The sequence below is a fragment of the Ischnura elegans genome, chromosome 1, assembly GCF_921293095.1.
Source record: "Ischnura elegans chromosome 1, ioIscEleg1.1, whole genome shotgun sequence".
NCBI classification, from domain to species: Eukaryota; Metazoa; Arthropoda; class Insecta; order Odonata; family Coenagrionidae; genus Ischnura; species Ischnura elegans.
The window spans coordinates 29935390-29960173 of NC_060246.1; the positions used below are offsets into that span (position 1 = coordinate 29935390).

At 39.0% G+C, this 24784-nt stretch overlaps 1 protein-coding gene across 6 annotated transcripts in view; it reads right to left on the reverse strand.

Annotated features, from left to right (window-relative positions):
• LOC124157854 overlaps positions 1–24784 on the reverse strand; it is a 246324-nt gene that overhangs the window by 33507 nt on the left and 188033 nt on the right. For 5 of the 6 annotated variants that reach the window (XM_046532915.1, XM_046532923.1, XM_046532907.1 and 2 more), the window contains 4 exons: positions 11698–11925; positions 9439–9548; positions 7806–7934; positions 568–651 (listed from right to left, as the gene is read on the reverse strand). In XM_046532915.1, the coding sequence (XP_046388871.1) occupies positions 568–651; positions 7806–7934; positions 9439–9548; positions 11698–11925 (551 nt within the window). The remainder of the gene's footprint in view (positions 1–567; positions 652–7805; positions 7935–9438; positions 9549–11697; positions 11926–24784) is intronic. The other variant, XM_046532932.1, reaches the window with a different exon arrangement.

Sequence of the window (24784 nt, forward strand, 5' to 3'; positions counted from 1 at the left end):
TTTGCGCATAACAACCATGAAACTACGAAGTAAATTACTGACCTTATACTTTACAATTATCAGTAGCATACTGGAAGCCTTAGGTGCTACTGCTCAAGGGGCCTAACAACCATTTACAAATTGTAAAAATCATTCACTCAGGATTATCAAGAAAAATTAGCATTCTGAGGCCTACGTAGAAAGGAAGGCCTGAGGTAAACCATCAATATAATGGAGCAGTCTTTAATATTACTATTCATTTAATGAAAGGTATAGTATTTAATATATAAAAATAGAATATTTTCTTGACTTTTTTCACTAAGTCATCCTTCTTAGCTTAAATTTTTATGCTTCAAAGAATTCAGTTTTTTCCTTTCCATTTCCATTTTCTTTGTATTGAATACATTTTCTCATGCTGATATAAAACCATTCTCTATTTCAATGAAAATGACTTTTGATGCAGAGAAGTGAACACTGTCACCACAGATCTTCACATTTACCACAATTGTCATCACATGGCATTAAAACAAGAGCATTTTAGGCTGAGCTTCATGTGATTCTCTAATGACAAATTTCTCCGCCACTTACGGGAAATAGACATCTGCAGAGCAATGGTGAGCCTGGCAATGGCATCACAGAGGCTGGAGTGGTAGTTGCTGAACATGCAATCATCTGTAACATGCAATCATGAGTAAGGATTGATTTGGAAAGAGGTTAATTCATCTAGGGCACCGGGAAAAATACCAAATCAGGAACTGCTAAATGAAAAATGATGTAAACCTAAAAGAGTAAATTTGCACATAAAAAACTTATACTCACGCAATTCCAAAGATATTTTTAGTGAGAGTACTTATTCCATACATCGGCTAGCATTATAATCATTATCACCAATGTATGTGTTACAACTGGATTAGAACAAGCAGAACAAGTGATGGATATTGCCAGAAAATTTACTTGGCATGAAAAAAGCAATGTCTTCCATCGCAAGAGAAATGACCCTCACATACCATAAAACTATTAAAGTAATAAAAATTAAAAATGATTGATAAAATTTGGGGGGGGGGTCATAACCCCTGTGACCATTCCCCCTGGATCTGCCATGTCACGTCTCAACACACAGTACACCGGGTACAAACCCCCAAAAATATTCAGGAGATACGTCTTCAGTGCACCCCTTCAAAATGAGTCCCCCAAAAATGTACACCCTCTCCAATTGAATCTCCCGGATTTTTTAAATGGCTACTGCATATGAAACGCACGCGCGTAAAGCATAAATATTTTTAACTGATCTGGAGAAATAAAAGATTAAGTTGGAAAACCACGATTTTAATTACTAACAACGCCAACGCCATAGCCTGTGATTGTGAGGGGAGGAAAGAGGGTGCTCATGTGTAGAAAGGGGTTGGAGGATCGTATCTATCGAAAATTTCGGGGAGTTTGAACTCCTCCGTTCGCTTCGGCGATTCTCACACATCCCGAGGCTATCTTACTACCAACTTGCGCTCACCTCAATACCCCCCTCCCCGCTGGCTCTTAAGGCCGTTTTACACGGGGTACGGACTTGCGCAGGTTAGAGCTGCATTAATTTCTAAAATGGCGTGGAATTGCGCGAATGCATGAACAAAATTTGAACGGGGGCTATTTTGCCATCTCACGCATGTGTTCTAGCAATTCTCCGCTTTACACGACGCAATTTTAACTGCGTCTTCGTACACGCGTCAGATTGTGCAAGTACGTACCCCGTGTAAAACGGCCTGTACAAAGGGACTTTCCCTCAAGTGTCACCAACAGATCTCGTTCAAATTTGGCTGGGGGATAGGAAATGGTACCAGTTAGGTGTAGTTTTTGTTTCAGCCGCCAACGCTCAGTACTTTTCGAGATTATCTACTAGTGACGGAAAGGACCAGGAAAACGCCTAAATGTATGCAACCTGCAGTGTAATAATGCACCGCAAATATTGTTCCTCATCCTTGCAACGCAGTATAAAGGCCATTTTATACGGGGCACGTCATTGCGCAATTTGACGTACTCATGATGGCGCGATCAAAATTGCGTCGAGTAAAGGGGTAAATTGCTAGAACACATGCGAGAATGCGTGGATACGAGACGGTAAAATAGCCTCTGCTCTAATTCCGAGCTCGCATTCTCGCAATTTCCACAATTTTTTTCCGATAGACCATAAATATTATTCAGAATATTCTCGTGAACTGAGCAAAAATACCCCTAATTCCTACTTATAAATAAGTATCGGATGTGAAAATGACAAGTTGTGTGAGAATAAATGTCTGAGTACCTGTATGAAATATATGGTTTGCTAATATTTGTTATGTAAGCTTCGTAGCTCCCTCTGCCGACGATGAAGTGACGGAAAATGCCTAGGTACTAATAGAGGCATTATTATACGGTCCTCTCATCTGCTAATACGACGCCCGATTTGGACACCGAAACTATCGGGTTTGAATGGATAACTCAAGAAAAGTTCCTACCACAAGAAGTGACCTTTTAAAGTTGAATGGGGCAGAGGAAAAACGGAAAAAACAAAGAACTCGGACCACATACTATCCAACATCATGTAAAGCTTTTTTTATAATAAATAAATGCACATTCATCATGAGGGTGCCGATAACGAGGGTCATGAGAAGAAATATATTGGCTGACCTTTTGCTAAGCATGAATTTTCTAAAATACCCTCATGAGGAAAAAAATATTCTGGATTAGGTAAGGACGAAATTACGTATTACACTCCAACACCCAAAACTACAGTTCATGGTCATTAGACATAAAAAGTTCATTATGAATTAGAACGAAATCACTGCGATTATAAGTCAGACCAATCAAGTTCATTGAGACATGCTAACTGCAAACTAATGAGTAAACAGTAGCCCCTCCGTATCCACGTTCAAAAGCATTAAAATTGTTGGAAAGGTTGGAAACTACGGGAAGAATCGGAAGCTACGCATTCCTATTTTTTGTTTCTTAATATTCAACTTTAGTGCTATGTTCCGCACTTATCAAGACATTATTATCTGACACCGAACGTTCCTAGGTAACCGAGCTAGTTGATTAGGAGGTATTAAGACCTAAATTAATTCCAATATTCTAACTTATCATAAATTCCAGGATACGGGGATTCCACCGTCTCGCTAGTACAAACACGTATTCAAAGAATTGAAAATTTAGTAAGTACACTCATAAACACAGGAACACATGCCTGCCATCATATTACTGGGCGAAATTTAGAAATGAATGTAATGAATGCATATGTATGAATACAATCATAAACATTAAAAGAAACGGCCTCCATCTACAAATAAGTAAAAATTAAGGTCGCGGCATAGGTTTCCAGATCCCAATGAATATAACCCCACAGTAATGACACACTACAATTGGAAACTAACTCTTAGTTCACTACACGGAGACACTGTCAGCATCATATACCTTTCAATTATGTGCATTTTCGGAGTCCGTTAGCGCATATATATTGTAAATTTAGATAATCTGAAAAGTGCATATAGAGTCGACAAAAATGTCAATTTTCACATCTATACCCCGTTTTAGAAGCGGGAAAGCAAATATCGCTCTCGTACATCGCTGGATTACTGAAACATTTTTCCATATCGCAACCAATTAATAACAAGTGTCAGCCTCACCACAGAGGAGTAGCGGAGGAGACTGTTGGTATATGGAGGGCAACGGCCTCAGAGTCCTTGGAAAGAGAAATTCGGCTCCAAAAGACTCAGCGGGCCTTCTCTCCCTTCTCTTTTCGTAACCAGTGGACAAGAGTGCATTTTTGAGGCATTTTTTAAATAGAATTAGAATGTTCGAGTATTCCAAAACTTGGACAAAATATCTTAATCCCCACTGATTCTCAGGCTAGTAAAAGTTTTAGAAAACGAAGGAGGTGAAAATTATTTTTTCAACGACATTTCACAAATGGTAGCCATAAACCATAATCATAAACAGTCAAAACGCAATTAATGGAAGATCCTCGTCAGGTAATGGGGGCTTCAAGTAACTGAAACTTAGAGTGAGAGAAGACGTTAAGTGCGCATTTTGTCGCCTTACAATTTAATTTTTAATCGATACATCGAACATTTTATAATTACAGTTCAAATTGGTTGCAGTAGCCAACGCTTTTATTGTTTGTATGGGTTGAATGTCCACTTTAATAAGTAACTAACTCCAAACCAAAGGAGATCCGAATGAGCTGAGAAATTTTTAAAATACATTCAAAGAATAATATCTATAGAAGGAGTTCGAAATGAATACGGGTATTTGAACTGAGGAAGAAATTCATTCGATCGATGATGTCGCGGTTGTCGATATATCTCGAGGTAAAATGACAGGCTAAGTAAAGGCGCGATCCGCAGACACGCAAGAGGACGCTGAGAAGGCGATTCGACACAGAAAAATGTTTGTGGACGAAAAAGGGTGAGAAATATTTTCAACAAAGACGGGAATGAAATGATTCCACTCATAAGCATTTGACTAATGTAGTAGAACAAATATACAATATTTTGATTCAAAGACACGCGCAAAACAACACGTGATGAGTCGTGCTCATATTATCTAACACCGAAACTTACTTGGCAAACGGGCGCAAACATGAGGAGGTGGTGAGACCGTATTCATGCTGGTTGAAATTTGCACCAAACAACGCGATCACCGGATTTTTTTACTCCGAACTCGTAAATTATCAAGTTTGAAAAATAACCGCGTCGCCTCTAGATCGTTTCCGTTACAATGCGCATCATTCCAACCTCGATTTTTTTGTTATTGCTTTCACCACTTTAAAAAGTAGCAAAGTGCAATACCAATCCCTGGTTTTTCATGATCATTACCAAGAAACAAAATATTTCCATTCTGCAAAAACATCGTATTTATTTTTTAAACAAGACGATAAATATAAATAAAGTATCGAGTTTTCATGCGCATATCAACGGCATGTTGTAAATAATTTGGCAGTCTCATGATTTTAATCCATCAGCCATTCTTTCTCACTCGAATTCGAAAATATAAGCTGAGTATCGGTCTATGTCAGGAATTGCCTGACTGAAAGCTATCACTACGATTAAAAATTCAAACCAACCTAAATCTTAGGCTGAAGATAATAATTTTTTTAGGCAGAATATACCTTAAATAACCAACAAAATTCCGTTTCATTTACCCTTATTTTTATAGGTTTAATTTTTCCTGCGGAGGAACGGCACGCTATATCCTCCTCCAACTCGGGTATAAGAGGGTCTGCGATACATATTGACTTCGAAATATTGATAAACTTGAATCGCGCCAAGAAAAATAACCAAAACAGACCGTGCAAGACAGAAATTGCGGTACAGCGTGCATAAAAAATTTCCAAATTTTGGCGTGTGTGACCAAACCTAATTATTGCTAAAAAAAAATGACGGAATTATCATTGAAATAGGTTCAGAACAAGATTCCATTATTGTAAAAAGACGTAAGGATACCATTCGAACTATTGCAATATTTATGCGTTTTACGGAACACCCAAGATTACTCCTTCAAATATCATGCAATAAACGTTTGAATGTAACGCGGAATTCATTTTCAAAAACTAAATCGTAAAACCAGTTGAATCTCAAGCATAAATACCTTGATGCTTACTGCCGTCACTAAAACCTCTGAATAGGGGAAAAAAGGGCAGATGAAATGGCAATTGATCCACCAATGACTATCCTGCGGTGATTATTTTACGACTCCTCTGGATGCCGACGTCATAATTACCCCCACAACAAACACAGTGGCGATAGCGTCGACTGAATAAAAGAAAATCTCCTGCTTAATATACGCGCATTTCTTCCTCGCTTTAAATACCCGTCTTCATGGCCAAAACGGTTACAAGAGTCTATGATTTCCTAATTGCTTGGGCAACTCGCTTACTGTAGCGCCCATATTCGAGGTAGGTTAAATCTCATTACTTTTAGGTAAACAAATGTCAAGTAATACTAACATATAATTTACAGTAGAGTCAAACAAGGCTATCTTTGTGGGAAATGTAGACCCATTAGCAGAATTAATCTGTGTGTCACCATCCTCTTTGTCGCAATTTACATCAGGTGCTGATAATCGGATATGTCAAGTCGAATAGGAGATTATTGACTGAAATCAAGGACAGAACCTACAAATGTAGGCCAAAATGAAGGGGTCAAGAGAATTTTAATGTAGTATAGTATCCGCGACATTTCAGCTGTGTCGGACTAGGTGAAAACATAGTGATGTATTCCAGATGTAGCCTCCATTATGTATCAACGAAATTATCTGCAGAGGAGGACACTTACGTCGATCACTTCGTCACGAAGAAGTAAAATATAGTGATGATTTTTTGAAATAAAAAAAGCGTTCTCGAAATTGCAAAAGTTATCGAGGATACTCATTAATTATTTATAAACGGTTCCTCTCAATTAAGTCATTCGCAGATTGTTACCATCTAAAGAACTTCATCTACTCTTCAAGGATAAAAGATAAATCAAACGTGATACCTGGCATGAAAAATTTGGTGAAATGACTGATGAAGATTAGCTCAATTAGTTTCAACCACATGAAAAAAAATCACCAATTAAAAAAGACCAAGGCTTTCACCACATGTTACCTCAACCAAGAGATTTTCTTTCATAGTTACAAAACCCATCACCAAAACATCCATAAACAGATAATCTAATTATCAAGAGTCCAGGAAAATTACAGAATAAATGGTTACGTTTCGACATCTACCCTTGTATGGGAGCCGTAGATGATAAACTCAACAGTTGAGTAGCAAATAAATTGAAGAATGGAAGACCACGTCCACACATCTCTTTCCGATGAATGACTCTTTGGGCGCTAAATTACCACCACAAAGTTAATTACGGGCAATGGGAGAATGAGTTGGCAGATAACTGAGAAATAGAGTAACTATGAAGAGATGAGTGGAGGATGGCCTATAGTAGGAGTGCGCCAAGTGTACTCAACAATTGGCATTCGAGTCACCCTGTGTTGCCCACACTGGCACACGAATATCCAGACTATTAGTACTGAAACGGCCCCGACCGAGTTTCGCTTTCCAAGTCCGCCGGCGTTTCTTAAGGCCGTTTTACACGGGACACGGAATTGCGCAGGTTAGAACTGCATTGATTTCTAAAATGACGTGGAATTGCGCGAATGCATGAACGAAATTATAACAGGGGCTAATTTGCAATCTCACGTCCACGCATTATCGCATTGGTTCTAGCAATTCCGCTTTACACGACGCAATTTTGACTGCGCCTTGTCAGCTTGCGCAAGTACGTGTACCGTCTAAAACGGCCTTTACGATAGGGTAATTTCCATCGTCCATTGCGCTGGTTGAGTTGATCGTTTGGCAGAAATGGGTGGCCTACCCCGGTCGGAAGCCCGAGAAAAGCTCATTGCAATTGATCACAGGGAAAGCATCAAGCCCTCCTCACTCATGCATCCGTCCGGGTACTTGGGAACCTAGACAAACATTCGGCCGATTGGAAAAAAAAATACCTCTCGATCGAGGAAATACTTGTCTGCGTTCGTTTGAGCTCTCGAAGAATATTATACGGGCATCTGGATGAATACCACCTCGTGTTTGTCTGGCTTCTCAATTAGCCAGACGAATGGATGGGCATTTGAGTACCGGATACTACATTAAATATCTGGGGATACGAGAACATATCTGAATTCTCGAGAAACATAGGTATAAGGAAAGGTATGGGTATAAGATAACTAAGAATAAGGAAACCTGTGCTTGAGAACATTTGGCACACTCCCTAGTCCCAAGGTTTCTCATCCAAGAGTTTTCACACATTCCAACATCAACTCACATTCAGGGTGAGAATAGAGTCGGTTGATGTTCACATTATCCAGTCCACCAGACACAAGGGCTTCCACCAGTCTCTCGACGAACTCCCTCACTTTCGCGGTTTCCGAGTCCACCTCCTCTGCCAGGGCCTCTGCGATGGTGAAAAAATGAATTATCTACCAATGATGGCCGAGGAAAAGCACGCAAAAGGGCGTCGTACTCACTACAGTGGCGGATCCAGGTTTTGGGACTTCGCTCATAAACGTAAACAGGTATGTGACACTCGTTATATTCTCATCCGAGAAGCCCATTCATGACATGGTTGTTTGTAATTGCGCGACTCGTGTAGCCCGGAGAAAGCTCCTCATGAAAAAAGTTTAGATGTTGAGATCAATATCTTGCAACAGCAACGTATCTACTGTTTACATGATCGAAGGTTAGGACAAACCCTGGGGTATAAGCGGGAATAGAATATTCCCAGACGAAGGGAGCTCCGTATACAAATTTCGGTTTTTATCTAGTGTAGTAGTGGTAGTAGTAGTTTTTTCGGCCTAATGGACTGAATAACGCCATCATTTGTTAATGGAATCAGATTAAACTGAGCCATTTTTTCATGTTATAAAGCAATATGTCATTGAATAATATTCATAAAAATTAGTGACGAAAATTATCTAAAATCGTGAAAAGGGTTTAGTTCTGAATTTATAGAGGGAGAGACTATTATTAAATTTATTAAATCGGGAAAATGTCTTTTATTGTAATTTTTTAAAGCAGTTATTACTGTATTCATATAAGTCAACGATGAAAGTCGCCATGAAAAATTTTATACACATTTTTCGCCATGTATATGTTACACCAGTACGCTTGACTGCATTAAAACTCACCAGTTTCATGCAATGTTTGATTACTGTATTCATTTTCACCTATAGCACCCTTGGCCCATCCCCCACGAATCCGCCACTGATTACAAATGTTCACTTTTATAAAAGGTATTTTTTTTTCAAATTGTTTGAAGTGGAGTTTGAGAAAAAGAGGTACTACTAAAAATACGTTCAAACATTAAATGATTACAAACGTAAAAAATATTTTTTGTCTAAGTGAATGCAGGAAATTTCATAAATCAATCCTGTTACATAGTAATCGATTGCATAAACGCCATTAAACACACATAAGGCTGTAATACACACCAAATTATATGAACGAGTTTCTTCAATAAAAATTGGTCATAACAACAGTAGCGTAGCCAGAATTTTGAAATGGGGGGAGGAGGTTTACCGGAGATTTCGGGACCTTCTGGGGTGTATGGAAAAAAACTCAGGGCAAAGGGGGATCCGGGGAAAATTTAGAGATTTTTTACGTTAAAAATGTGATTTTTAAGGCTCAAAAACAGTAATGTTGTACGAGTATTTTTTATTGAGGCCATTTACTCGTTTTTGACGCCTATTTTAAAGGCTCAAGGGGGTAGGGGTTGTAAGCTACAACTTGCAACCCGGAAAACTACCCCGTGGCTACACCACTGAACAACAATACTGAAGATAAACTGCGAAGTTTTATAATTGAAATTTCAGTGAACGAATTTTATGGCTACTTCTATTTTTTCTTATTCTACTTAAAGATTGTAGGAGACGGTGAATGAATCGTATTTAGAAACTTACTGTTATAGTTGCGGTGGAGGAAGGACCCTTCCTCCGGTTGTACGCCGAAACCACCGAATCTCTTCCTCAGCTGAGAGTAGAACCAGTCTCCGGATTTTAGTTGAACTTCCCTGAAAAAGTAAGACGGTAGCCACCATAAAAGCCCGCAGTGATATCAATCGCATATCAAAGCGCAAATGTGATCATTGTAAAGATACCATCTCACGGCATCGTGACTTATTTGTGAGAGCTTACCCTTTAAAGACACCTACGACAGCATAACAGGAAACATTGACGAATGAGTGCAACAAGAAAAGAATGCAGTCGCCACTGATTTAAATCCGATAAGTATATCAGTAATAACTCATCATCCACCTGACCAATCAAACCTGGTGGACCATCGATATCTAATGACTTATGGTAGACGTCGGTATTTAGTTTTGACACCTCTTAGACTATTGTCGAATGGCAACCGGTTGACTAGAGTTATCTGGGGGTCTATTGACCATCTTCCATCGAAATGCAGGCAACGATGACTGCCTCCGACATCATCTCTCTCCAATTCCAGGACTACGGCCATCAAGATCATTAATGATGTTTCTACATGCACATAATCATTAATGATCTTAATTGACATATTGGCAATGATAACATTTCGTGCCTGCCGATTGACCACAATAAAAATGTATTCAATGGCCCAAGATGATTTTCGATCGTATATTGTCAACAATGTGCTATGACTGTCAAGAGCCAATAATAGAAATAGAAATTACTGGGTCCGGTGTGTTGTATCCTCGAAGGACTCCCCTGAGCCCTAATTTCTTGTCATCAGATATCAATCAAATGATAAATTGGTAAGCAAGAAAGAAGATGAAGAGGAGAAGAGGATAAGAAGATCTCACAAAAAGAGAATTCCTATGTTTAAAAAATGTCACATAAGATTATTCTTTATTTTGTAATTTTATAATCTCAAAAGTTATTTTATTTTGAAACTTTTGAAATGTTAAATTCTAAACTCACTATTTTGCAAGAAAACTATTGTAAATTTAGCCACTAGGGGGTAAAATGTTTAAAGGAACCCCAATTTCTGTAAAAATGTTTATGGAATAAATGAAGTAGTCAAAGAGAATGGAATAGAATGGAACTCAGACTGGACATCTGGTATCATTCCATTATCTCTTTTTTGTCATCAGATATCATCCAACGATTTGTTCGATGGGTTTGTCTTATTTATAGGAAAATCCTCCAAAATCGTTGGCACATTAATGGCTGATGCCAGGTTTCGCTAGTGGTGGGCTCTAGTCGCAGTTCTAGCGGCGAGGGTATTCCCGTCCCGCCCTTCCTTCCCTATCCTAGAGGCGACGTCGGGCTCCTATCGCGGCGGTGCCTCTTTCCTTGTTATTTCCTTTCCAAACCCCTAAACCCCTCCCCGGGAGCGCAAGCGAAGCCGGGAACCAAGTCTCTGGCTTGGTTCCCGGCTCCGGTGCGATGTAACCCTCAAAGGACCTCATTGTCATCAGATATCAAGCGAAATGATCGATGGATTTTTCTCCTCATAGAAAAATCTGCCAATTTCTTTGGTAAATCAAGCAATGAATTCGATAGTAGTTGGCCCCTGTCGTCTCCATGGCAACGCGGGTTTGTCCCTATTCCCTACCTTCCACTCCTCTCTTCTCTCCGGAGGCGTCGACGGGCTCCCATCGCGGCGGCGCCTCCCTCCTTTCTTCCACTCCATCTCGGGTGTCGATTGAATTATTGGGTCTCGGCCCCGATGTGTTGTATCCTTCAAAGGGTCCTCATTCGTTGTCATCAGCTATCCTACCCCCTCCACAGAAAAATTTGTGGAGTATTCTTAATTATATAATATTCTTTCACATCGGTGGGAACAGCAAAGCTTGGTTTCGCTAACGGTGGCCCACGTCGCCCTGATGACGGCGTGGGGTACCTTATCCTATTCCTTCCATCCCTATCTTTACCCTGGAGACGTCGTCGAGCTCCCATCGCGGCGGCGCGGCGCCTCTTTTCCCCTTTTCCTTCTCCTTCAGGGGTAGCACGGACGTAAATGTCTCTGATTTGGTTCCCGGCCCTCGGAAGTGTAACCGCTGTGGGCCCGCTGGGTACCCGATTGCGATATCATCAGTTATCAAGGGTTTAAATTTCGTGACAAAATTTATCTTTACCCTGTACAATGTACAGGGTGGAGATAAATTACGGTGTACATATTTCTGCCCGAAAGAGGTCGTGACGCGAAGAGAAGCGCAGATTGGCGGGAATTCTCACCTGTAGCAGGCGATGCAGAAGCAGGCGTCTTGGGCGTCGCCGGGCATGCAGCAGTCGCCGCAGATGCGAAAGCGGCAGCGGGCGCAGCGCAAGATGGCGCCAGAGCGTGGGAACCCTCGGCGACAGCGGACGCAGGCCCGGCCGTTGAGCCTCCTCTCGCGGGCCAGCGCCAACGCCTTCCGGTCTTCCTCCTCCTCTTCTTCCTCGTCCACGGCGCCCCGCAGTCTCCTGAAACACATCCGAAGGGACAGGGTTAAACGGATGTCACAGTCAATAGTGAACAATGTAGATGCAAGGCTAACAAGAGGCCTTAGCGAGCGAGGGAGGAGGATTTCAGGGGGTTAAAAAACCCCCCGAATTGCTGGGAAGATTCAGACAGTCTTTGGAGTACACCCCCACCCCCGAATGGAACCGCCCCAATTAAATTTTCTCCTCCATAACCCCCGAAATTTTTTTCTGGCTATAGCCTTGAAGGCTATGGCAAAATACTAGTCGCAGCATCATAACTTTCACATGAAGAGTCATGAGGAATGTTTCACAAACACAAAACGCGTTTTAAAACCATTCCAGATTTAAGCGAATTATTGCCATTATCAATGACTAGTAAGACGTATGTATGTAGTAAGTAATTATGAATACACTAGTAAGACGATAATGGAGTCATCCACCCCGGCCCGAAAAAGTAATTCATTAAAAAGAATTTGCTAGATGAACGAGGAAGATGGGTTACGACATAAAAATCTTCCTCATTCAACCATTCTCTCTTTAATCAGCAATAAAAAAACGCGAAATTTGTCACCCAATTCTCATGAGTTGATGATGGCGGTTCCCATCCAATTGCCTCACGACCGATAAACTAATCAGAGAGACTCTTTCGTGTCGTCGTAAATCATTTTAAAATGTAAATTAGCGGGGAATATAATTAACTTTCTTCGGTTTCTTCACGTTGTCTTAACCAAAGATCGATCAATATATCCAACAAATAATAAGCTTCAGCGTACTGATTGAAGATGCAATGCAGTTGTGATATTAATTCAAGGCTAACGCGTGTCGTTCACCGAACTCGCCTTCTCTTCGAAGGCTAACATGAAACAGATTCTCGAGTTCAGCCAAGACGGCCATGCTCCAGCCAAGGTGCATACCTACTAGACCATGCTTAGAAGGCCGAGGGCGCTACTGTTGATGCCGGAGCTTAGAACTGATTGGTAAACTGAACATTATTGGTATAAGAACAATATTGGAAGGTATATTTTGACTTTGAGTCTTTATAAATGCATTATAATTGTGTACCTGGGAGGCAAAGGGAAAAGGTGGGAAAAGAAATGCACAAAAAGAAAAAATGCATCCGCTTAAACGCCCGTTCTCTACGCAAACCAAGATGTCTTCGCTAATTGTAAGTTGGGCGTTGTTACCATCTTAAGACGTACTCTAACTAACAATTAGAAGGAAAATAACATAGCCTTGACGGCAGCCTTTGTCTTTGATACAGCTGGTTACTAAGGCAACAAATTAAATGAGTTACATAAATTCATAAGGGAAATATAGAAGGTAGTCCATAAATTAAAGCTATAATTTTGTAGATCACTGCGGTTACAGAAAACTAAACTACTATGGCCGAAAAAAAGGTGGAACACTGAACTTTAAATATTAGTATGAATTCCGCCTACAGGGTCGTGCCACTTATCACTTTACTCATTGTTTTTTCGACTACAACAATGAATCATTAAACATTGTTTAAACGTAAACGTTTAGCTTCTACGGTCGTTAGAGTGAAGAAGAGCACGCGAAAAACTGTAAGAATGGGGAAACGGTCGTCTTTTTCATCTCGTCAAGGGCAAAATATTTAATTGGTATATTTCATTGAATATTTTTTAGAGAGAGAACGACACCTTCGCATTACAAATAGCTTTTTTAATATCAAATTACACCCATTCTTTGATTTTTTAAATGGCCGAAAGGTAAATTTCAATTTCCGAGGATTAGAACTGTACATGAATATCGAAATCACGTATGCCATATGAAAAAAATATTTCCAAACTTTTCATCTAAGGAAATGTTTTCTATATTGTTCCTCTTACTTAAAATAAACCACAAAAACGAAAATCGCCAATTTGGTAGAGTGCATTGCGGCTGGGCGATTTTCGTCTTTGTGGCTTTAAACATTTCCTTACATAAAAATCTTTTTCTCCAATATCATCCACACGGAACATGTAGATCCGACGTGTCGTGTCAAAACAGCCGCAACATTGACTCTAAGAGGATGAAAGGCCTGAATAGTCGATCATTGAAATGATTACCAAACTATCACCGAGAGCAAATTCTCCTCAATGGATATTTACGGCGTCACTACAAGGAGATATATATTAGGTGATATACATAATTCATCGCTAATTTATGCAAAGGGAAAAGCAAGCCAAAAGCGCGAAAAAAGAGAAAGAGTGACTATTAAAGAGAACATTACTGTCGTTTTATAAATGATTACCATTCAAATTCTAAATTACACATCAGTCATCCGGTGAATATGTAATACCGGTATCGCATTAACTGCAGTGCGGCCGTTGCTCTTTGAATCCATTGTCACACTCGGAATCCATTGTGCCCAGCACACAGCATGCATAGTCAAAGGAGCCAAGGGTTCGCGAGTTCAACATGAGTTGCAACAGGGGTCGGGGTGTAAAAAGGGAGGGTTAAAGATCGTGGAACAAAGGATTGCGAGGCGTGATAGAGGCACCTACGTCAGTGATGTTTTTTTAAAAATTGCATCACCCTATAAACTAATAACAGATGAGTTAACTTTCATTGACTCTCCATTTTTTTGCAAGGCTCAACGGAATTCAATTTGAATAGTTTGACAGTGGTGCTCACGGAAAAAAATAATCAAGTGGTACCTAATATTCGCCATTGAAAATGGAGACGTGATGGAGAGAATTGAGACAAACTGCAGGAAATGCTTGTTACAATACCCTACAAGTCACCTGCACGAGGATAAATGTAAATAATCATACGTAACCGGTAAAACGGCAAAAAATATAAAAAAGTCATAACAACTATTCGTTATTAAAAATGGAGACGTAATAGAGAGAAATGAAACAACCTTCATGAACTGCTTGTTAATGTACGCAACACGTCACCTGCACAAGGAAAAACGTAAATACCTATATGTAACTGGTAAAACGGGTAAAATATTGCTAATAAATTTGTGTGAACACCTATTCCATGAAACATTTCACGATTAGATTATGTTAGTCGAAAGAATAAAACTTAAATAATTTGAGTACAATAATTCTGAATCTCGTAAAATAATTGCTATGTAAGCATACGAAATACAAGTCATTAGCGAAAGTAAAAATGAAATAGCAGGGAAGCACTGACTTCGCAGTGGGCAACGAAATTATAGGAGAGTTTTACTAGTGTCAATGGCGTTCCAAATTGTCATATACGTAGGAAGTGAACGCTAAATGGAATATCTCATGAACAGCGAGATAACAGAGAAGAGAGAGGTAATCATGATTTTGATATGGAACAGAGTTCATATCCCAATATTGTCGCAATATTCTAGAGAAAATTGACGCTTAAACTATCTGCGATGGAATTCGTCCATTTAATTTTAAACAGAAAATGCCAAAATAAATATTTAATTCATTCAGCCTTCCCTTCGGCGCTCATTCATCTCGTTCTTGCCCTTTCGTAATGTAACTGAACCGGCTGGCAGAGCTGTTGGCACGACTTTCAACTGCCTCACCTCGAGGCCAAATGGAGTGCGATACACTTCCGCTGATCATAGTTTCCGGAAGACCATGACCACGGTTATTAAACTGTTTATAAAGCCTCGATGACACGTGTAAACGAGCTTTGAGCTCTCTTACAAGGCGTAGTCGCAACAATGGTGTGGTTGGAGTAAGGAAGAGAAAAGAAGAGTTCTGTACACTTTATCTCTTAATTAGACATCACACGCTGATTATCCCTTTAAGTTACAGACATTCATGGTTGATATCCAGAAATCCTTTATCTTCCATTCTAAAATACTGTAAAAAATCTTTTTCAACAAAATCGGGTTTCGAAGCTTTCATTTTCCACATTATATCCCGCCTTACCACAGGAAAACCTGAAATTTGATAGCCATATACATACCGAAACGTGACCGAAAGTGCATTTATAATTTTCGTGCAATTATTTCAGTCTCTATCGGCTTATTCATGTTCCATAACTCTTGAAATAGAAGCCATCATGCAATAAGTTTGGCTTATTCTTGATGATTTATTCCTTTCAGGAGAGAGAAACAGTATTGGCTTCTAAAAACTAACCACAGTCGCCTTTTCGAGTAATGCTCGCAAGGCTAGATTAAAAACCATAATTTCATTTGAGTTGAATATAAAGTGGTACGAAAAATATTATTCAGATTAGGTGAAGAAGACCTATACTAACAAGTTTCAAAGCTTGGGAAGGACTTCAGTTCTTACAGGAGCATTTGGATTTCCCATGAAGCGTCTGGTCTGCAACAAAAAAAGTGAAACCAGTCACATTTCAACAAATTTACATAATGTTGCATTAGATAACGATCTTTCACACAAGTTAAATCGCTCCTCATCATTGATGACTGAAATGTAGCCAGCGAAGTACCACGTGACGAGGAAATCCAACAACATAGATGGGCTTTCAGTTAATTAAATAAATCAGAATCGATCAGTTCACTTACAAAGTCAGGAGCAGGAATAATTGATTAAATAATTTTTATAGAACCTTCTTCATGAAAGACGCAAAACAAATATTTGCCTAAAATCTGTCCACAAGTATTTCATATATTACAGGATGTAAACTGTAACAGGACTGTAAATGTATGGACTTCCGTAGTAATTAAAAGATGCATCATCGATTATTACGATGGGATGTAGAATATATGTAAATATGCTTGATACTGTCAATACACCATCAACTATATGATACGTGATTCCTCTATTTAAGATCTCCATATCAGACAGTGCGCAACTCTCAAATATAGATAAAAGATCATTTTCCTAGAATCTTATATCAAAAGCCAGCATATCATGGATAGATCATAATTTTGCTCCGCTGAGACACCACAGGGTATTCTATTGATTTTTTCCCATGAAAAACCAAATAAGGAAATCTTGAGAGTGACAGATTTACAGTTAAGTTTACAATTAACTAGATTTACATTTTTATTGATGAATTATGGAAACTCTTAGATAGGACAGTAGATATTATCCCAATAACTTTTCGATTTCTCGTTTGATTTTCTTACCCACTCCGAATGCTTGAATTCGCAACTTTGGACTGAAATTCGAAAGGTCAAGTTTTTGTAATGCCGGTCTATTTCTTTCCATTTCAACCGAAATAAAGAGGTGGGCTACTTACATGCACAACTTTAAATAAAAATTCAGAGAGCCTCCCACTATTAAAATTGCGTAAATTACGTGATCACACTTAAGTTACAAAAGAGAGAGGAGATAATTCGAATTATAACAGGAACTCGCAATCCAAGCACTACTTCAATCCATTATTTTGTTCCATTAGGATGGACCTGCATGATTTCATTCAGGTTCTGTAAAAAATATTTTTTTTTAACATTTTAAATAAAATAAATACGATTTCAAATATGATTTCACATGGAATCCAATAAAATTTGCGGAACGTGCGAAAAATTTTCGGATCACCCCCTAAAATAATATTTTAGGTTTTAAATCGAAACTGACTGGATACTTATGTAAAATGAATAGTTTTTGACCCATAAAATATTGCGCTTACACGTTTACAATTAATTAAAAATGTCTATTCCTTCTGTAAGTGTTTCTTTAAAACTATTGGGGCATGAAATACAATGGTAATGTGCACCTAATTAAGAATAGAAAAGACTAACCTCTAATGAACCGCCTGGGAACTTGAGGCATTCGTATAAAATCGTATCCGGCTCGATTTTGTGGAAGTTCTTTATATCCATGATATATCCATTTTTGTACTGACTCTCCTTTGTTAAATTGCATCCCCATGACGTCAAAACCCTGACCTTCACTCCGATCCACTCGATGTATGTTTTCGTCCTTCACTCACTTGTTCACCAAAACCGTTTCCCCTCCCACTCCCCCACACCTAATTCCATATACCCCCACCTCCTACCTTGGCCTGGGTATATATACCGAGAGAGTACTGGAGTTTTCGCCTTGAAAATGACACTTACGTGTTGAATCCATGGTCGGTTGCTGAGTTGTGACTTTAAAAGTGTGGAAATTACCATTGTGTTCTTCTTATTATCATTGAGGCATTCATTGGGAATTAGATGAAACTGATCAATAACAATGACACCCTCCATAATTCATCTCTCCGAGCCAAAATTTTCACGAGGGGCAAAGAATAAACGATATCGCGATGGGGAACCAAGATTAAGAACTCTTTGGTGGAAGCGAAAGTTTTCGTTTCGGGCGACGAAATCAATTGTGAAACATTTACAAGGAGGCAAGAGTGTCTGTCCACCTGGCGGTGGGGGAAGGGGCCTGCCTATTCTCGTGGGAGACGGAGAAGATGAGGATTTACTGTTAAATGGGGGCCAAATGGAGGTCAGAGCGAAAATGTCTTGAGGGCGCGCCACTTTGGGAGGCCGGCGTTTCTCAACTACACTTCACGGGGCGGTCGCGGGCCACTGATTGTGACCGACACGGCAGTTGCAAATGAGACTGCGCCCGCTTGACATTTGTAGCCCGAATTCCGCAACAGCGCGGACGGCGGCGGCGGACAGTTGAGCGGTATTCCGACGGTAATTAAGGTGATCCCCGCGAGTAACCAAATGAGTGCAGAGCCAAATATCAAACATTCGATTTGGAGATCGAATGAGAGTGGTGGCTAGAATTTGGCTTCACATCTCGATAGCCCGGGTTCGAATAGTGGAAGATGGGGAAACATTTTAGGAAAACTAAGATCCAAAAATAATACCAGGATGACAGTGCTTAAAGTACTCCTAAAGGGACGTTAAGACGTGGACCCCTAAACGCCTTTTGCCAAGTGTTGGCTAATGCTGATGCCGTATTTCTCTCCTGTCTTCCCTTTCCTCCCATGAAGTGTGCCGACCGCCCGCATCAATTATCAGTGTTTCGATTCCTGTAAGTCCCGATGAATGGCACATGATTACACACTTTTCCACATTTATTCACACATCGCAATACGCACTAATCAAGTATGAGAGAAAGGTAAAAACTCAAAAATTGCCGCGGCGTGGTAGCTTGGATACAGCATGGCGACGGAAGCAGGTTATAATATCAGTTTTGATCAGGTTAAATGACAATGTATTTTTTTAAATCAAATATCTCGAAGCACCAACACAAAACCTAACATGAGTTCAAAGGGTTCAAACTGCTAACGAATCATTCTACTAGTTTTTATTTTGGTGGGCACGTTCATTTTTCGAATTACATCAGTTTAATGAGAATCCTTCCACTGTTCATAGTTTCAATCGCGATTTGCCCAAACGCGGACTTTGCACCTCTGTGTTGAGTGTTTATCAAAGAATGAATTAAGTATCTCTCCAAGGCACTGCCATGGCGTTTAAAAACTAGACATTAAACCTTAAACGCCGACAAATATTACCTGGAGCAGGAGTACGTGATTTTCTTTGGGTATGAGTACGATAATGTCTATGGCAACTTCGCTACCCGCACTTCAAAATATCTTTCTATCCAGAGAAACTTATTCCACAACCTCAAAGTGCGAAGATAGAAAACAGGGAAAAACAACCATCAGCTCATTCATCGATGACGACACTAGAGACTACTCGGGTATTTATTGCTCAAAGTAGCAGAGAACCAGGGGTACTTAAGATGAATACAAACGGATGAATGCTGAGAATTCAAAACAACAGAGAGTTCATGAATTATAAGCCGTAAATCCACAAGCCCTCAAACGCAGCGGCCGGAAGTAAGAAATTGGGAGTTTTACGAGTGGGAATTCTTAGGCGGCGATGTCTTCAACGAATGGCATTTTACTTTCAAAGTTTATCTAAAAAGTCCTTTTGAATACCATCATCAGTCTATTTTAAGTCCTATTGCGATAAATGCTATCTAATAATCGACAAACAAGCAACAACGATTCGTGCAAAAGCTCAACAATCATAATTTCTCTAATTTAGAGTAGGTATGTACTCATACAGATGTTTTATAATTAAATACTTAAGTAAATATCCATAAGGAGCCATAAGGAACACAAATTATTTATCTCGTTTATCTCACAAGTCCAAAGAGTCCTACATTTTTAATGCGCTCGGTGTTCGGTGGTATCGGTCAGGAGCTCGAAAATGCTCTTAATCACGTCGAGGCAGCTTCCAGCAAACAACCCTACATTGTATTTCCCACAACATAAGGAAGTCCCTTACGAAAGAAACATAATGAGAAAGGGAAGTTTTGAATTCAGGAGTTCATTTTGGCAATCTCCGTACCAGATACTCGAAAAACTGAATGAATTTTTACGTATTAGGGAGGAGAATGATGATAACGGTTACATCCAAGAAATAATGAAAATTCAAATTCCTTCAAAAGTACTTATAGATATACCGTTCATTAACCCTTTGAGTGCCACGCAACGATATATCGTCGTTTGCAGAATGCGCCAGAAGTGCCAACGACGATATATCGTCGTCTATTATGAAGCCCGCTAAAACAATATTTTTTTCATACAATCAATATTTTTTATTGTGAATAATACCAGAATGGTTTCTTTTTTATCGCGTTGCATTATAATTTGAATTGTTAATTGCAACGATCAACATATTTTTTAATTTATATGACCATATGACGGATGGAAATTTCCGAGGACCATTTTAGGTCTTTACGAAACAGCTTTTTGATGTTGTACTTCATAAGCCACATTGTTTGGTCACCTAAAATCAATTGACTACCATCTTATACACCCTATTTTGTAGTTCTACCAGTTGTATTATTTTTTGCGAACACCTATTTCTTTTTAACTTATTTGAAAAATGTTCTCCCCTGCGAAGCGCGTCGCATTCTTTTTCACAGCGCGACGATATATGATCGTTACAGGAAGACACGATCTCTGCTCAGTTACTTCCAAACAGGTCATTTGTAACTCAATGTGCCATTTCAATCGTGTTTTTGATATTTAGCACCGAAAGAGAGAAGAGAAGATACTATGTAATTGATACCGTGCTATCTCTCGCAGCATGTGTATCGGTCAGCTGGAGCGCTGAGTCGACAATGTGACTCCGATTTCCAACCTCGTTTTCATGGCATCTAAGACAGTAGTAATTGAAATATGATGATGGTGAGCATAAAACAATATATTGTGTGCCGTCTTTTGCTATCTTCTACACAATGACATTTCCCCACCTATATAAAGCTCACAGTTCTGTTTGCGTAGCCAGTATTCTTCTGCGACGAGCGGGTTTGTAATCGCATTTTGCCTCCTCGAAATTGAAGAAGCCCATTGATTCAGTAAATTGCGTCAACGTCGAGAAATGAATTTACACTTGGTGTCGATGATGACCGACTAGTTGAATATATAAATTCGCTAAGTGATGGTGACGACAACTCTGTGCTAAGTGAGGACAGCGCCCATTCTCGTCGAAACAAGAGTGAAGAGGAACTGACATCATAATCAGATGAAAGTGTGATATTATTTGCTAAGAAGAGACCGGCAAGAATTGATTATAGTGATGATAGTGACAGTTCTGATGAACTTGAAAGTGGAAGTGGAAGCAGTGATCGTTCTCCTGAATTTGTTGCAGTTCAGGACAATTGTGATTTACCCCAGGCTCCAGGTTTTGAATTCTTGGAAACTCCTGGGCCCAAACGTCTTCCGCCTCAAAATTCTCCTCCAATCGCATACTTCGACCTCTTCTTTACAAGAGCATTCTGGAACTTGGTTGTGAAGGAGACTAACAGGTACGCTGAACAGTTTTTGGCTTCACATGATGGACTGTCACCAAATTCGAGAATGCAGAAATGGCGTCCAGTCACAGTGGAGGAAATGAGGGCTTTTATAGCGGTGTTCATGGAAATGGGTATCACGAGAAGAACATCCATATTTTCCTACTGGTCTACTAACTCTCGCTTTATCCCTTGGATATTTTCTTAAGATGTTTTCCAGAAATAGGTTTCAACTGATTCTGAAATTTTTCCATTTGACAGACAATACGAAACTATTTCCACCTGGTCATAAACTCTACGATCCCTGTGCTAAATTTCTTCCCATTGTTGATCATGCTAACTATGTTTTTCGCCACCATTTTACCCCTCATCAGTACCTAAGTATAGATGAGTCATTAGTAGGCACTAAAAATCACTCCCAGCTATTGCAGTATTTGCCTAACAAGCACCATCATAAATGGGGAATAAAATTCTGGATGCTATGCGATTCTGTGGTGAATTATTGTCTGGCATTTTATTGTTATAAAGGGGCAAAAACCAAAGACAGCGAAAAAATAAAAAAACACGGTTTAGGGCATGTAGTAGTAAACAATTTAGTGATTGCTGGAAAGTATTTTTTGAAAGGGTATCATGTTGTAGTGGACAATTTTTTCACAAGTATAGATTTAGCTCGTGATTTGTTCAAAAAAAAGAACATTTTTAACTGGTACGTTGAGACGTAATAGGAAAGGAATTCCTCAACCCCTCAAAGAAAAATTCAGCGTGGGTGAAAAAAAGTACGTTAGATGGGTAGGATACCGAGAAAAAAATCACAGAAAAATCCAGTGTTATTACTTTCAGCTAACTCGATAGCCAAAAGCAATTACGTTGTTCGAAAGGGTCAAACATTGCCAAAGGAAAGGCCACAAATCATTGAGCAGTACAATCGGTATATGGGTGGGATTGATACTTCGGATATGATGCTTTATGGTTATTTAGATGAGAGAAGATCAATGAAATACTGGAAGAAAGTAGTTTTCAATGTAGTTTCTAGAATGGTACTGAATGCCTATATCATCTATAAATCAAGCAATCCTGGAAAAAATATTTCAAGATTGCAATTTATGTCTGAAATAATAGACAGTATTGAGGGTGAATGGTTTCTCACAAAGAATAATCTGTCCACTCCCAGCGCAGTGTCAACGGGAATATGCGGGATAAGGAAATTGCCAGGGAGGAGGGAAAAAGTTTGTGTAGTATGCAGTAGGAAAGATGGCGGCCCCGTCCACAGATCTAGAACAGTTTGTGTTAAATGTGGAAAAGGTCTACATGGACTTTGTGTTTCCTATCATATTTGTGAATAACGTTACATTCATTTATTTCATTTGGAAGTAAGTTTGAAATGTTGCAATTTTTTGTATGAATGTCAACTAACATACGTTTAATAACTTTTAGTGTAACTGTGAATAATTTTTTTGTAATAATTACCGCAAAGGTTTGCTATTTTTATCCAGATATCTCTGTCATACAGTTTTCACATGTTTAAGACTCATGGGTGAGAAAATATTCGTATTATAATTTTCTTGATATCTCCTGAATTTTATGCAACTGTCATTGCAAGAATAAAATGTAAAAAAAACTAAAAATTTGTGCAATTTTCTTTGCGATTATGTGATAATTTTCTAGGAAAACAATGAAATTTTATGTCTACTCTTGTTTTGTTGATGTAGAAAGGATTTTACGTCTCGATTTTTGGGTCAAAAGTGAAAAATTAAATAATTCAATCTCGTAAAATAAAGATTAAGCTACAACAATTGCGTTTTAACAAGAAAAAACGGGCAATGTTTTTTAATTTTTATTTGTAAGAAAGAATTTACTCCTAAATACAAAAATAATTATGCAAAAACAGCATTAAATAAGCAAATTATTAAGTTTTGAAAAAAGGCCTACAAAATTAGCAAAATACCCATGGCACTTCTGGGAGTACCCACCAAAAAGCCGGTGGCACTCAAAGGGTTAAAAATGAAATTGAGAAAGCAAATCTGTGCAATAAATTAGGCTATCATTTTTGACGACTTTTGGTAGTGCAATGACGTTAAAAATTGATGACCCTCGATGCGAAGACTTTTGACCATGGAGGACGAAGTAACTTTCGATGAGTGGAAATGAAGGCTTGAGAACGATAGCCTAAGATACTTCAAGGAAACTTTTATGTGCATATTAATAGTTTATGAACACACAAAAAACATCTAAGCGTGAGTTACAACGAATTTCAGGATCCCAAGTTAGACACCCCGAAAATTTTGCAAAAAAAATAATTGTTGCAACAAATGAGCATCTTATATGACACAAAATAAGACATATTTTTCTCAATGATAAGACATATTTTTCTATGCTTGCCTGTGTATACAATATTAGCTTTTAGTACAGGAACGCGACAATTCATCACCAATCGTAGTTCAGGCATTCCATAAAATTAGCGGGAATAGCTCGCCGTCGAAGGTGGAATGCAGCTGCTTTCCCAAATGAATTTCCAGCGGAGAGAAATCCACGCAACTCAATCAACGGGTGGTATTACCAAGGGGGCGACAAAACTGCGATATATCGTATGGAAAACATCTTTTGTTTTGATTTTTCCGGAGCCCCAGTGGTCCAACGGCCTACCCAACATAGAGGCGCTGGTGTAGCCTGTTTTTCTGAGCAGTAACGAACTGGGGGCTGCCATATTGAATCTCGCTGTAAACAAACGTGATATTGAGGCTTATTGATAGTCATTAGTGTTAACTGCAGACTTTTTTTTATTGCTTACAGTGTCCCTTACGATTTTGGAATGTGCTCGATGAAGGATACGAGTCTCAATGATCTTGGTTATTGCTAAATTGCGTGGGTATGAAATGTATTTGGTGATGAAAATGTGAGTAATTCTGTTTTCTTCATTATTCCATTTTGATTTCAACCTGTGATTAGCTAACCTTTTCTCATGTTTTCAAAATTTTATGGTGTCTTGTATTCCTTATATTTCAATATGTTTTTCATTGTACTTGCAGTTTTTCTAGTGTTCAAACTACTCATTTATCGCTAGTGCTATTCTATGGTTTGTTTAATGCTAATCATTTTGTTGGTTATGTATGTAATTTGCTATTTCAACTCTGTCCTTTCAACTGTTTAATTGTCATTAATTGAGCATTATTCATTAAGTGTTCTACGATGTTTACATT